Source organism: Muscardinus avellanarius (genome assembly GCF_963383645.1).
Source record: "Muscardinus avellanarius genome assembly, chromosome: 11".
Taxonomy (NCBI): domain Eukaryota; kingdom Metazoa; phylum Chordata; class Mammalia; order Rodentia; family Gliridae; genus Muscardinus; species Muscardinus avellanarius.
The window spans coordinates 93,527,524-93,542,526 of NC_137797.1; the positions used below are offsets into that span (position 1 = coordinate 93,527,524).

The window sequence follows — 15,003 nt, forward strand, 5'->3', positions numbered from 1 at the left end:
TAATGGTTATTATTAAGCCGGGCGTGGTGGCTCACGCTTGTTATCTCCGCACTTGGGAGGCTGAGACAGGAGGATCGCACAGGTTCAAAGCCAGCCTCAGCTACTTAGTGAGGCTCTCAGCAACTTAGTGAGACCCTGTTTCCAAATAAAATATAAAATAGGTCTGAGAGCATAGCCTGGAGGAAGAAAAGCCCTGGGTTCCACCCCCAGTACCACACACACAAAAAGGTTATTATTAACAACAGGTTTTGAGGAAGACCTTCTAGAAGAATCCCAATATGAAGAAGTCGTGGAAGAGATTCCTGCCTCCCATGACCAGGATGCCAGGACCCAACCTAGAAAACAAACACCTACCTCAGCCCCCGGGCAGGATGTCACTGACTACCACCTCCGAAGCCTGCGGAAGCTCCTGGCTCACGCTCCAGAGGCCGGGCCGGCACCCATTTCCAAGTGGAATGTCTCAGTTTCTTTCCCAGTGAACACCAGTGACATCCCCGTCCAGAGAACAGAGAAGAGGAGGAGGAGCCCCAGCCCCAAGCCCAGCCAAGATTCACCCCCTTCTGACAAGCAGGGCCTTGGGCGCCTGGCGGGGGACTTGCCTCGAATTAAGAGGTCCAGGCCCACTGGCAACGGCCCCCGGAAAACTCTGGAGCAGTCCCAGTGGCTGAACCAAGTGGAATCCTACATCGCAGAACAGAGAAGGGGTGACCGGCTGGAGCCCCAGGCCCCCGAGAGAGCGTGGCGCGGGGATGGGGAAGTGGTGGCAGCTGCTGGCCCAGCGGGGCAAGTGGAGGGCGAGGACGAGGGAGAGAACGAGGACGAGGAGGCAGACATGAGTGAGGTGTTCGAGTACATGCCTGCGTTTGACCCCGTGGTGAACTGGGACCAGACCTTCAGTGCACAGAATCTCGACTTCCAAGCCTTGAGGACCGACTGGATCGACCTGAACTGTAACACGTCAGGCAACCTCCTGCTTCCAGAGCAGGAGGCCCTGGAGGTCATGCGGGTCTTCCTGAAGAAGCTCAACCAGAGGAGCCGGGGGTAAGGTAAAGGGCTGCCCGGGGCCGGGGCTGGGCAGCACCAGCTGGTCTGGAGGGCGGAGCCCCAGGCATTGATTGATTGATTGATTGATTGCAGTACTGGAAATGGAACCCAGGGGCATTCTACCTCCAAGCTACACCCTCAGCCCTATTTTTTATTCTTTATTTTGAAACTGGGTCTCACTGAGTTGCAAAGGGCCTCACTAAGTAGCTGAGGCTGTATGCGAACTGCGATCCTCCTGTCTCAGCCTCCCAAATGCTGGGATTACAAGCGTGTGTGCGCCACCATGCCCAGCATGACCCTATTTTAGAATAAAAAAATAAAATAGGGCTGGGGTGTAGCTCAGAGATAGAATGCCCCTGGGTTCCATCCCCAGGCTGAAAAAAAAAAAAAAAAAATGAAGAGGAGCAGCTGTGGCATGAGGCATGACCAAGCTCTTTTTTTTTTCATTAATTCAACATGTTTTGTTGTTGTTGTTGTTTTTGTTTGTTTTTTGGGGGGTTTTTTTGGTGGTACTGGGGTTCCTGGAAGCCCTTCTACCTCCGGGCTACACTCCCAGACCTATTTTATATTTTTGAAACAGGGTCTCTTACGCCAGCGCGGCTGGCTTCGAACCTGCGCAATCCTCCTGTCTCCGCCTCCCAAGCGTGGGAATTACAAGCGTGCGCCACCACGCCCGGCTCAACATGTTTTTAAAAATAAAATTCATGCCAGATTGTGAGACCCTGTTTCAAAATAAAAAATAGGGCAGGGGTGTCTCACTCGGAGGTAGAATGCTCCTGGATTCCATCCCCGATACTGCAAATAAATAAAATTCATGTACCAGTGAATTCACCATTTTCGAGGACATAATTCAGTGGTTTTGATTAATCGATTGATTGATTTGCAGCACTAGCAATCAAACCCAAGGGTGCTCTACCGCTGGGCTATGTCCCTAGTCCTTTTTATTTTGAGACAAAGTCTCATTAAATTGCCCAAGATGGCCTCAAATTGGCAGTCCTCCCGCTTCAGTCTCCTGAGTCACTGGGATTACAGACTGACACCGCTCACCACAGTCCAGTGGTCTAAAAAGTATCTTCATAGCTGAGCCTGACCTGCACACCTGCAATCCCAGTATTTAGTAGGCAGAGACAGGAGGATTGTAGGTTTAAGGCCAACCTCAGCAACTTAGTGAGACCCTTAGCAACTTAATAAGACGATGTTGCAAATAAAATAATAAAAAGGGACTGTGGGCCTAGCTCAGAGGTAGAATACCCCCGGGTCCAATCCCCAGTACCAGAACAAAGCCAATAAAAGTTTACTTACAGTATTGTACGCTTCTAACCATTGTCTAATTCTAGAACATTTTCATTATCCACAAAAGAAACTAGCCAGGTGTGTGGCATGTACCTGTAGTTCCAGCTACTTGAGTCTGAGGCCGGAGGAATGCTCGAGCCCAGTAGTTCAAGCCAGCCTGGGCAATGGAGGGAGACTCCTTTTCTCATGTGTGTGTGTGTGTGGTACTAGAGATTGAACCCAGGGACATTCTCCCTCTGTGCTACAGCCTAGCCCTATTTTATTTTATTTATTTATTTATTTATTATTATTATTTTTGGTGGTACTAGGGATGGAACCCAGAGGCTTTCTACCTCCGGGCTATACTCCCAGACCTTTTTTATATTTTTATTTGGAAACAGGGTCTCGCTAAGTTGCTGAGAGCCTCACTAAGTAGCTGAGGCTGGCTTCGAACCTGTGCGATCCTCCTGTCTCAGCCTCCCAAGCGTGGGGATTACAAGTGTGCACCACCACGCCCAGCTTATTTTATTTTATTTTATTTTATTTATTTTATTTTTTTTTTTGGTGGTACTGGGGTTCCTGGAAGCCCTTCTATCTCCGGGCTACACTCCCAGACCTATTTTTACATTTTTATTTGGAAACAGGGTCTCCTAAGCCAGCGCGCGCAGCTAGCTTCGAACCTGCGCGATCCTCCTGTCTCTGCCTCCCAAGCGCGGGGATTACAAGCGTGTGCCACCACGCCCGGCTATTTTTTATTTTAAAATAGGGTCTCACTAAGTTGCAGAGGACCTCATAAGTTGCTAAACCTAGTCATAAACCTGCAGTCTTCCTGTCTTAGCCTTCCAAGTAGTGGTATTACAGGCATGTGCCACTATGTCTGGCTCCCTTTTCTAATTTAAAAAAGAAAGAAGAACATTCAAAATCAACTCCAAGCTGGTAGTGGAGGCACAAGGTATAATCCTAATACTTGGGAAACTGAGACAGGTGGATTGCAGGTTTGCAGCCGGCATCAGCAATTTATAGCAAAGCCCTTCACAACTTAGTGAGACTTGCTTAAAAAATAAAAAATAAACCGGGCGTGGTAGTGCACGCTTGTAATCCCAGCGCTTGGGAGGCTGAGACAGGAGGATCGAAGCCAGCTTTAGCTACTTAGTGAGGCTCTCAGCAACTTAGTGAGTATAGCCTGGAGGTAGAAAAGCCCCTGGGTTCCACCCTCAGTACCACCAAAAAGATAAAAATAAGCCGGGCGTGGTGGCGCACGCTTGTAATCCCCGCGCTTGGGAGGCAGAGACAAGAGGATTGTGCAGGTTCGAAGCCAGCCGCGCTGGCCTAAGAGACCCTGTTTCCAAATATAAAAGTATAAAATAGGTCTGGGAGTGTAGCCCTAAGGTAGAAGGGCTTCCAGGAACCCCAGTACCACCAAAAAATAAATAAATAAATAAAAGTAAATAAATAAATAAAAATAAAATTAAAATTAAAAAAACAAGCTGGGTGTGGTGGCACATGCTTGTAATCCATGTACTTGGGATTGCAGGTTCGCGGCCAGCCTCAGCTACTTGTGAGGCCCTCAGCAACTTAGTGAGATCCAATTTCAAAATAAAGAATAAAACATAGGGCTGGGGGTGTAGCTCAGAGGTAGAATGCTCCTGGATTCCATCCCCAGTATCTGAAAACAAGCAAATAATAAATAAATAAGTAAATAAATAAATAAATAAGTAAATAAATAGTTCCGGAGGTGCATCTCAGAGGTAGGATGCTCCTGGGTTCAATCCCTAGTACCACAAAAAAGAGAAAGAAAGGAAGGAAGAAAGAAAGAAAGAAAGATAGAGAAAGAAAAGAAAGAAAGTCAGTCCATACCTGTTAGTGGTTATTTCTCATGTCTCCCTTCTTTCAGTCCCTGACAATCACTAATCTATCTCTGCTCTGAACATTTCATATAAATGGGATTATATAACTATAGGATGTGGCCTTTTGTTTTTGGCTTCTTTCACTTAGCCAAAGGCCCGTCTATGTGAAAATGTGCTGAGTCCCTACCGCGAAAACCATGGACAGAAACCAGGGTCTCCTGACACCTGGCCTTTGCAGGCGTCTGCCTTCACTTGACGGTGTGGGATGGAGTCGCTCAGCCCCACCCTTTCTGCCATAGGAAGTACCAGCTGCAGCGCATCGTCAACGTGGAGAAGCGTCAGGACCAGCTTCGCGGGGGTCGCTACCTCTTGGAGCTGGAGCTGCTGGAGCTGGGCCAGCGCCTGGTGCGGCTGTCTGAGTACGTGTCTACGCGAGGCTGGCGGGGCGTCGATCCAGCTGGCGGGGCGGACGTGGAGGCCAGGAACCTGCAGGGCCTGGTCTGGAGTCCCCAGGGCCGTCGGAGACAAGTCCTGAACGCCCAGGATCCAGAGCCCAAGCTGTGCTGGCCCCAGGGTTTCTCCTGGAACCACCGGGCTGTGGTCCACTTCATTGTGCCTGGTAAGTGTGGCAGGGTAAGTCCTGATGATAATTATGAGCACCCAGCTCTCTTTCCCCGGTTTTCATCTCCCGAAAGCCTAGAGAGGCCACTTTGCAGTTGAGGAAACTGAGGCTTGCACACACACCAGAGGAACAAATGTAAGGTTACTTGGCTAGCAAATGTTGAAACTAAGAACAGACCTGACTCAGGCTCTGTCTTTCCTCCTAAATTGCAGGGCTGGGCTGGATGTGATCATCAAGTGGGGTTAGTGAGGAAATAAGACAAGGAGGCTACTGTATAGAACAGTTTTGTTTTTTTTTAAATTTTTGCAGTGCCGGCAATTAAACCCAGGGCCTCAGCCAAGCGTGGTGGCGATGCTTGTCATCCCAGTACTTGGGAGACTGAGACAGGAGCCTCCTAAGCCAGCCCCAGCAACTTAGCGAGACCCTGTTTCGAAATAAAAAGGGGAAGAGCTGGGGGAGGGTAGCCCCCTGGGTTCAGTCTCTAGTGTCAAAAATAGAAAGCCCAGGGCCTCACCCAGGCTGAGCACGTGCTCTGGTTGCATAGAGCCACATTCCCAGCCCGGGGCTGGTTCCATAATGAGCTCAGGGGAAAGACAGACATAAGAGGCAGGACTGTAGCAGTGGTGTCGGACAGAAGTGAAGGATGATGGGCAGAGGTCTGTGGGGACTCAAGAGTGGAGATGGCCATCTTTGGCTTACCTGCTCCCTTCTCCCTGCCTGGCCCGCTGGGGTAGTGAAGAACCAGGCGCGCTGGGTGCAGCAGTTCATCAGAGACATGGAAAACCTGTCCCGAGTCACCGGCGACCCGCACTTCAACGTCATCATCACTGACTATAGCAGCGAAGACATGGATGTGGAGATGGCCCTCAAGAGGTCCAAGCTGCGGAGGTGAGGGGCCCCTCGGCAGGGCACTCTGGCTGCCACCTCGCTGGAGGCCCAGGGCTGCGGGGGCCAGGGCAGAACCAGAGGTCCTGCCCAGCCTTGCTGGCTCCCGGTCTCCAATGTCTCCCAAGGACTCACTGGCCCTGACCCCATCCCAGGAGCGCGCTTCATCTCTGCGCCTGCGTGCTCCCTCCAGGGGACCCCCGCGGCTGAGTCCCGACAGTCACCCTTCCTTTCCCACCTCTGCCTGCAGCTACCAGTACATGAAGCTAAGTGGAAACTTTGAGCGCTCGGCTGGGCTCCAGGCTGGCATAGACCTGGTGAAGGTAATCAGCCTAGAACGGGCTCGGGAGATGTGATTAGAGACTGGTTAAGACGTAGAGAGATGGGCTAGCAATGGATCTCAGTGGTAGACTGCATGCCTCAATTGCACAGCGCCCTGAGTTTGATCCCTGACACTAGAAGAATATAAAATAAGAAGAGGGAGAAAGTCAGTTAGGAGGTATAAGGTAGTCAGCCCCTCGGTGAGGGAGGGAATAACGACACAGTAGTGTTAGTTTTCTGTTGCTGTGACATGATATCTGAGAGAATCGACTTAAAAGGAAGAAAGGTTTAGCCGGGAGTGGTGGTGCACACTTGTAATCCCAGCATTTGGGAGGCTGAGACAGCAGGATCGTGGTTCATAGCCTCGGCTACTTAGTGAGGCCCTTTGCAACTCAGTGAGACCCTGTTTCAAAATAAAGAATACAAATAGGGTTGGGGGTGTAGCTTGGAAGTAGAATGCCCCTGGGTTCCATCACCAGTACTGGGGGGGAAAAAAACGGGAGAGACGTTTGTTTTAGATCATGGCTTCAAGGTTGCAGGCGTGGTCACTTGGCCCCATGGCCACTGGGCCTGCAGCAAGGCACACATGGTGGGGGATGGATGCCGCTCACCTCATGGTGGCCAAGAAGCAAAAGAGAAAGGAAGGGACCGGAGTCCCAGTGCCCCCTTTGAGGGCACCCATGACCTCTCACTAGGAAGGACCCACCTCCCAATAGCAGCAGACTAGTGACTAGTGCTTGGACACATGGACCTTTGGGGGACTTGTATCCAAGCCTTTTCAAGGAACATTCTCTCCACGGCACTGCGAGGCCATGCCAGAGCAGGACTAAGCACATAGCAGTGGCGTGGAGTACTCAGAGCCCACCAGGAGCTGGGAAGGCCGTAGAGCTCTCCATCTGCTGGCCAGCGCTCTGCCCCACGCTCAGTGCGTTGGAAACCTGCCCTCGGCCAGCGTGGTGCCAGTCTGTCAGTCCTTCTGTAGTGCGGAGCCTGGAGTGGCCCCAGTGTACCCGGCTCACCAGCCCTCTGCTGCCCGTCCCCTCTATCCCCAGGACCCGCACAGCATCGTTTTCCTCTGCGACCTCCACATCCACTTCCCAGCCGCCATCATTGATACCATCCGGAAGCACTGTGTGGAGGGCAAGATGGCCTTCGCCCCCATGGTGATGAGGCTGCACTGCGGGGCCACCCCCCAGTGGCCTGAGGGTGAGTCTGCCCTGGACCAGGGAGGAGGGAAGCCCTCCTGGCCTTGGCTCTGGGCCCCAGAGCTAGAAACGGGGCATGAGCAGCAGCAGCCTCTTTCCCACCCTGCCCGCTGTGGCCTCCGAGTCAGTGGACGGTGCTGAGAGCAGCGCTCTGGGGCGAGCTGACCGCTATAGCAGGGAACACCTCTACCTGTCTTCTCTCCCATTCATTCATTCGTTCGTTTGGTGTATATCATGCATTTGTTATGTACTCCACACTGCCCAGTGAGGATCTGAAGATAGAAAGAGGTCCCCCATCTGTAGAGAGGGAAATAAGCAAAGAAACGGCCACAGCTGTGCCTTGAGGGGTGCGGGGGCCAGATCCTGGTGGTGGGGCTACCAAACCCAAACCTTAGTGTGGGGGCTTCCGCAGGCCGGGTGCTCCTTCAGCATCTGTCACCCCACCCTCTGTCTCTCGAAGAGCCCCCAGCACGCTCCTGCGCCCCCGCCTCCCAGCCTGACTCGTCTCACGGGAACCTCTTCTCTGCCCACAGGCTACTGGGAGGTGAACGGATTTGGTCTGCTCGGCATCTACAAGTCAGACCTGGACAAGATCGGGGGCATGAACACCAAGGAGTTCCGGGACCGCTGGGGTGGGGAAGACTGGGAGCTGCTGGACAGGTGACCAGGAAGGGAGGGAACCCCATGCTTGTGGTGCCCTGAGCTCTGGGCGAGCCAGGGACTGCTCTCCAGCCACCTCCTGAGCCCCGGGCCAGGCCAGAGCTGTGACGAATGTGCCTGCAGCCCCCTCTGGAGGCTGCCTAGAGGAGGCAGTGGGACCTGTGCCCATACAGAAAGAGACACAGACCAAGGGTCAGCAATGGCTTTAGGGCCAATAAAAGAGACAGTGGGGACCCTTAAAGGGCAGCAAAATGTCCTGGAGGTCCCTGGAAGCCAAGGAGGAAGGAGACCTCAGGAAGAGGCAGTAGGCTCAGAGAAGACGGGGAGCATGGGGGGCGCATCACAAGCCCAGGGTTGTGCAGCCACAGCAGGTTGTAGGGGGAGGGAGGAATGCTTGGGCGGAGAGGAAGCCACTTTCTCTGCGTGCATGAGATTCCTCTTTCCAGATCTTTGCTGAGAGAGAAGGGAAAGAGGTTGATACCTTGGGATTTGAGTTTAACTGGAAGGAGCAAAGGGAGGGGGGAGAAAAGAAGATAATTGCTGGAAGGGTGGAGGAGAAGGAGGAGGAGGAGGAGGGAGAGGAAGAGCACCGGGCCAGGCCAGGAACACAGGGGAAGACACGCGCTTCTCTCTGGGAGATGGGCAAGATGCAGCCGCTAATCATAGGCTGCCTGTGCCTGACATTAGATTGACACATGACTTGGTTTATTCCTCCCCAAACCTCTGTGAGGTAGGTGGAATTAGCTCTGTTTTTCAGAGGAGAGACTGAGTTGTGAAGAGTAGTTAGTAACTTGTCCCAGATCTCTTTCACTGAAGTTAGAGGCTTAAAAGTCAGGTCTGTTTATGATTTTCTCCGAGAGAGAGGAGGAGAAGGAGGACGATGATGCTAAGAGAACCAAAAATAGTAAGAGGGAAGGTGAGGAATCATATAGCAGACAACTCTGGCCTCATAAAGCCAGATCACATAGATCCCAAAGCAGATGGGGATGCTCACTTTGGCAGCACATAGACTAAAATTGGAATGATACAGAGATTACCATGGCCCCTGCCCAAGGATGACTCGCAGATTTGTGAAGTATTCCATGTTAAAAAAAAAAAAAAAAAAAAAAAAAAAGCCAGGCATGGTGGCACACGCTTGTAATCCCAGCATTTAGGAGGCTGGGACAGGAGGATCATGGTTCTCCAGCCTCAGCCACTAAGTGAGGCCCTTTGCAACACAGTGAGACCCTGTTTCAAAATAAAGAATAAAATATAGGGCTCAGAGGTAGAATGACCCTGAATTTAATCCCCAGTACCAAAAAAAAAAAAAAGAAAGAAAGCGGTTGGAAGCCATGGTTTGAAAAGTCCAGTATAGTGATTATCACCAACCTTGATATTCTGTACTTCTTTTCTTTTCTTTTCTTTTTGGTACTAGGGATCAAACCAAGGGGTGTTCTACCTCTGATGTATATCTGCAGCTCTATTTTATGGGCTTTTTGTTTGTTTTTTTGTTTCTTTGTTGTTGTTGATGGTGGTGGTGGTGGTGGTGGTACTGGGGATGGAACCCTTCTACCTTCAGGCTACACTCTCAGACCTATTTTATATTTTATTTGGAAACAGGTCTCTTAAGCCAGCGCGGCTGGCTCCAAACCTGCGTGATCCTCCTGTCTCCACCTCCCAAGCGTGGGGATTACAAGTGTGCCCCACCATGCCCAGCCTTATTTTATGTTTTGAAACAGTATCTCACTAAGTTACTGTGCACTGACCTTGAACCTGAGATCCTCCTGTCTCAGCCTCCCAAGTACTGGGATTATGGGTGTGTGCCACCATACATGGCCCTTTTTATTTCATTTTGATTTTTTTTTTTTTTTTTTTTTTTTTTTTTTTTTGCGGGTCTGGGGAAGGAACCCAGAGGCATTCGACCTCCAAGCTATACCCTCTGCCCTATTTTTTATTCTTTATTTTGATACCGGGTCTCGCTGAGTTGCAGAGGGCCTCACTAAGTAACTGCGGCTATCGTGAACCGTGATCCTTCTGTCTCAGCCTCCCGAATGCTGGGATTTTTTAAAATTTCATTTTGAGACAGCCTTTCTGAGTTTCCCAGGATGGTTTTAAACTTGACATCCTCCTGTTTTAGCTTGCCAAGGTTCTGAAAGTATAGATGTTGCACCTGGCTTGGCTTTGATGCCTACTTGGGGGTTTGTTTGTTTGTTTGTTTGTTTTGTATGTGTGTGATACTGCAGATTGAACACAGGGAAATCTACCTCTAGGCTACACCCCCAGCCCTTTTCATTTTTTATTATTTTTATTTATTTATTATTTTTTATTTTTTGGTGGTACTGGGTTTCCTGGAAGCCCTTCTACCTCCAGGCTACACTCCCAGACCTATTCTTACATTTTTATTTGGAAACAGGGTCTCCTAAGCCAGCACGTGTGGTTGGCTTTGAACCTGCGCGATCCTCCTGTCTCTGCCTCCCAAGCGTGGGGATTACAAGCGTGCACCACCACGCCTGGCTTCATTTTTTATTTTGAAGCAGGGTTTCAGTAAGTTGCCAAGGCTGGCCTCAAACCCGCAGTCGTTCCTCCTGTCTCAGCCGTCAAGTACTGGGATCATGGGTATGCGCCAAACACACAGCTGATACGTATTCCTAACCCTCCTGCCTCTTCCAAGGGCCAAGGAGAAAAATCTCTTCCAAGGCTGGCTATCCGCAGCCCTGCACGGATCCAGGCCTCCTTGTGAGAGAGAATCCCAGCAGGCTGTCCAGATGAAAAGAGAAGAGGAAGGGCTGGGGGTTTGGCTCAGTGGTAGAATGCTGGCCTAGCATGCATGAGACCCTGGAATGCATCCCAAACACACACACACACACACACACACACACACACACACACGCACACACACACAGGGGCAGGGCCTCAGATGGGTCTCATCTCCAGCCCCGTGCCTCCCTCTGCACTCTGGTGTGCCCTGTGCACCGAGCTGCCGTGACTGGACACTGTGCACCAGGCCCGGCACTGACCGCCTCGCCCCCTCAGCTCTACGCGTGTATTAGGTTATGTATAATATACGTGTGTGTATCTAGGCTGGAGGTGGTCGTGAGGACCACAGATAATGGATGTGTAGTCAGACGCGTGTGGGAAATGAGCAGAGGGAGGAGGGCAGGGTTCGTTCCTCAGGGCCCGGCTGCCTCTCCACTGGCTCCCCTGCCCTCCCTCCGCAGGATCCTCCAGGCCGGCCTCGAGGTGGAGCGTCTGGCCCTCAGGAACTTCTTCCATCACTTCCACTCCAAGCGCGGCATGTGGAACCGCCGCCAGATGAAGATGTCGTAACCGGGCCGGTGCAGCTCCGTGACTTGCAGCTGCTCCACAGTGCCCCTGCTCGCTGCTGGAGGCCCTGAGAGGCCCAGAGCCAGTCCCCCTCTCCACCGGGAGCTGTCTCCTGTTGGAAGACAGGTGTCGCAGCTCCTGTGCCACTCGCTTGGTCAGCAGAGAGAGCAGGGCTCCCGAGGACAGGGGACAAAGAAGGAAAGGCCTGCCTGAGCAGTGCCGCCCCGACCTGAGGATGCATCCGGGCGTCCCCAGACACCCACTGGCGTGTAGACCATGGAGCCTGGAAACTTCTACTGGACATATTTTATTGGGGGAGGGGTAATTATTTTTTAACAGAACCAAAAGCCGACCCAGCATTGACTGTGAGAGGGGTGGAGCTGTGCATCGAGGGAGGGAGTGTCCCCATTGCAGACCCCAGGTCACTCATGTACAGAGGTGTGTCCCTAGGGCACTGTCCCTTCCAGAGGTGCTGGCCTCAAGTGGAGCAGATGTAGCTCTAAACTAGGCCCATGCCTTACACACACACACACACACACACACACACACACCTCCTGGTGGCCACTGAACAGCTGGCCACCCATTAGGGCATTAACCTAACCCCTCCCGGGGGGCTGACTTCACACCGGAAGCTCAGAATGGCCGCATCTTCCTGGTGCCATTGGGAGCTGTGTTGGGAGACGGGATGGGGCAGCAGTGAGCCTGACTTGCCCGGCATTTGGCATGTGGGCCATGCATTTGGGCAAGGCAAGCGAGGCCAGAGATGGGTGCCCTTTCCTAGCTCACCCGTGAAGTAAGGCCTCTGGAGACCGTAAGAGCCAGCAAAGAGGAGGAGCAGGTGGCCATAGCCTGTCCACTTTGCTTAGTGAGCTGGAAGGGGAGGGGGACTTGAGCCCCGCTCCCCTGTGGATTGCCCTGTAGGGTGGGCCCCTGCTGGGAATGAGAAGAAGGGGTGTGCTGAGGCCCCAGACCCAGGGATGGGAAGGAGGCAGGGCCAGGGGTGCAGGAGGGAAGGGTGGCGCCCTGAGGTGTCTTCCCCCAAGGGGAGGGGAGCAGGAAAAACTGAAAAGTGAGGTCGATTCAGGGAAAATAGCCCTCGGCCTTTTCAGCCTGGCCGCCCCTGCCACCTGATGGTCACACACTTACCTTGCACTAATGGCCCCTGGTGCTTTTGTGGCCGGGGACTTTTCTACTGCTGCTGTTGAACTCACCAATGGTGCGATGGACGCTGACGGTGAACCGCGGCGGGAGGTGAGCACAGGCCTGCTCGTCGTGGGGGTGCACGGCCTTGGGGCCAGGGGGTCTGCCCAGTGGGCTCTGCATCCACTAAGAGCACAGCTTGGCATTCGGGGACGGAGCGCCGAGAGCCGTCTGCGCTTTGGGGAGAACCCCTGCCTTCCTCTGAGGATTCAGGAAGGACAGAGACATTCGGTGAAGAGGTTGTGCTCATGGATGCCACAGCTGTTCCCTGGTCCCAGCTCATGCTTCCGGCCCCCTGGAAAGCTCTCATAGGAAGCGCTAGGCTGTGGTGGCCAGCAGGGCCCAGCTTTCTTCCTAGGGCCGCTCCCTCCTTGGCGCTGCACGGGAGGCCAGAACCAGGCCCAGCGGCCTCCCCTGAGGACCCGGAGCCAGCCCAGCCTCCCCTGCCGCGCCCCGTCCCTGGGCCAGTGCCTTGTGTTGATCTGTTACCTCCCCACCGGCTGCCTTAAGGGGAAGGGGCTGGCATGACCCCTACTCTGTAGGGGAATGTCTTGGGAGGGGGGAGGAGGTTGCGGGGAGGGACGGATTAAATACAGCATCTTCTTAGAAAACTAATGGCTCTTGTGTTTTCTGTTTGCCTGTTCATGGTGGGAGGGGGTTGGGCTAAGGGGCCCGGGGCTCACATCCCTGCCCCTCAGCTGTGTGGCTCCCGGGGTCCCTCGGCCAAAGCCCCTGCGGGTTTGGTGCCTGCTGGAGGAGGTGAGGGAGCCTACTCTGTGCTGTGGTTTATTCAGGAAGGGCATGATGTCCTGCCCCAGTATCTCTCAGTCCAGTAGCAGACTGGGCATTTATTTCCTGTTCAGATCCACAGAGGCTGGTGGTTTCACTGAGAGAGGCTGTGCGCAGTGGGTGAAGAAGGCTAGCTGCTGGGCCAGAAGGGATTAGTGAGCTATGGAGAACACGCTGGCTTATTCTTTTTGGTGGTGGTACTGGGGTTGGAACCCAGGGGCTTTCTACCTCCGGGCTATACTCCCAGACCTATTTTATATTTTATTTGGAAACAGGGTCTCACTAAGTTGCTGAGAGCCTCACTAAGTAGCTGAGGCTGGCTTCGAACCTGTGCGATCCTCCTGTCTCAGCCTCCCAAGCGTGTGCCACCACGCCCGGCTTGGCTGGTGTTGCAGTTCAGTGGTAGAGTGCTTGTATTCATGAGGCTCTGGGTTTAATCCCCCGCACTGCAAAGATAAATAAAATCACCCCTGCTGATGTTTTACAGGTGCAAATTGACCTTCCTGGTTACATTTAGCTCAGGGAAGACCAAAATGTGTATTCTTCAAACACACGCTTAAGAAACATCATGTGAAAGCTAGAGTGGGTTCTAGTAGGTCCTTGAAAAGGTTCCTACGTTTATGAATCAACCCAGAACTGACTAATCTGTGGGCGATATAGCAAGTGACAGCCTTTTCTAGGTCTTTCCATCCAGACACCAGCTGATGCTGGAGCCTTCATGACTGAAAAAAACATTGACTCAGAGTGGATTTGCAGAGATTTTATAGATAGAAATCATTCCATTTTACAGAAAGGGAGAACCGATGCCTAGAGCGGGAGGGAAGGGGGCAGAGTCAGAACCAGGTTCGGACAAACCCTCAGGTGGGCAGACAGGCCTTGCAAGTAGGTTTGTGAGATGCTGCCCAGGGGGGAAGGTTGGCAGTACGAGTCAGAAGACTCCAAACCGAGGTGGACTCACTTGGACCGGTAAGCTAACACATCTTAATTCAGGCACAGAGAGTGGGGGGCAAGGGCATCAACACTGCGCTCCTTGAAACTCTCCACGGGGCTGTGGGAAATGCCTATTAGCCTGGCAGATCAGGTAGAAAGGACACAGAAGCCATTCCAGACCCAGCACCTGCAGGGGAAGCAGACATGAGGCCGTGAGGAGGGCGGGCCACACCAGGGCTCCTCAGACATGGCCGCAGACAGGATTTGCCCAGCTGTCTTACTAAAACAGACCTTGATTCCTCAGCTCTGGGGTGGGGCTGAAGCTGCTGTCCTGCCAGCTCCCAGCAGGTTTCGTTACTGCTGCTGGCCTGCGGACCATAATCTCAGTAGCAGGGACTACTGCACAATGCCAAGGAGACATTCCGCACCTCCATCTTTCTCGTCAGCTAGGCAGAGCCCCCTACTAATCAACCACATTACCTCCCAACCCCAGCCTAGGCTGGGGGAAAGTCACCCAGTGGCCAGGCAAGGGACCTTAAAGCAGGCCTTACCAGAAACCAGTCCCAGCTCTGCCCCAGACCTGTAAGACCTCTCCCTTCCCCTCCACCCCCAGTATTGGGGATGGAACCTAGGAGCATTCTAACTTTGAGCTACACCCCCAGCCTAATTTTTTATTCTTTATTTTGAAACAGGGTCTCAGTTGTGGAGGGCATAAGTAGCTGAGGCTGCCTGTGAACCGCTATCCTCCTGTCTCAGCCTTCCAAGTACTGAGATTACAGTGTGTACCACCATACCTGGCAGCCCCTGTCTTTTGCTTGACAAGGGAGATCCTTCTTACCCTGGACCCCAGAGGCGAGAGGGGGCCAGCTGGGGATCCTTTGGGGCCGGGGATCCCCTTCCTCCTCACCTGGGCCATAGACTCCGT

The 15,003-nt window shown here is 52.8% G+C and overlaps 1 protein-coding gene across 1 annotated transcript in view; it reads left to right on the top strand.

The window, feature by feature from the left end:
• The window catches only part of B4GALNT3 (beta-1,4-N-acetyl-galactosaminyltransferase 3), a gene marked incomplete at both ends in the record, with an annotated part of 101,439 nt that extends 90,277 nt beyond the window's left edge, over positions 1 to 11,162 (top strand). Inside the window, 7 exons of the mRNA XM_080704952.1 lie at positions 246 to 1,041; positions 4,463 to 4,782; positions 5,520 to 5,673; positions 5,921 to 5,993; positions 7,044 to 7,197; positions 7,730 to 7,856; positions 11,054 to 11,162. Coding sequence (XP_080561078.1) covers positions 246 to 1,041; positions 4,463 to 4,782; positions 5,520 to 5,673; positions 5,921 to 5,993; positions 7,044 to 7,197; positions 7,730 to 7,856; positions 11,054 to 11,162 — 1,733 coding nt within the window. The remainder of the gene's footprint in view (positions 1 to 245; positions 1,042 to 4,462; positions 4,783 to 5,519; positions 5,674 to 5,920; positions 5,994 to 7,043; positions 7,198 to 7,729; positions 7,857 to 11,053) is intronic.
• Between the last annotated feature and the right edge of the window lie 3,841 nt (positions 11,163 to 15,003).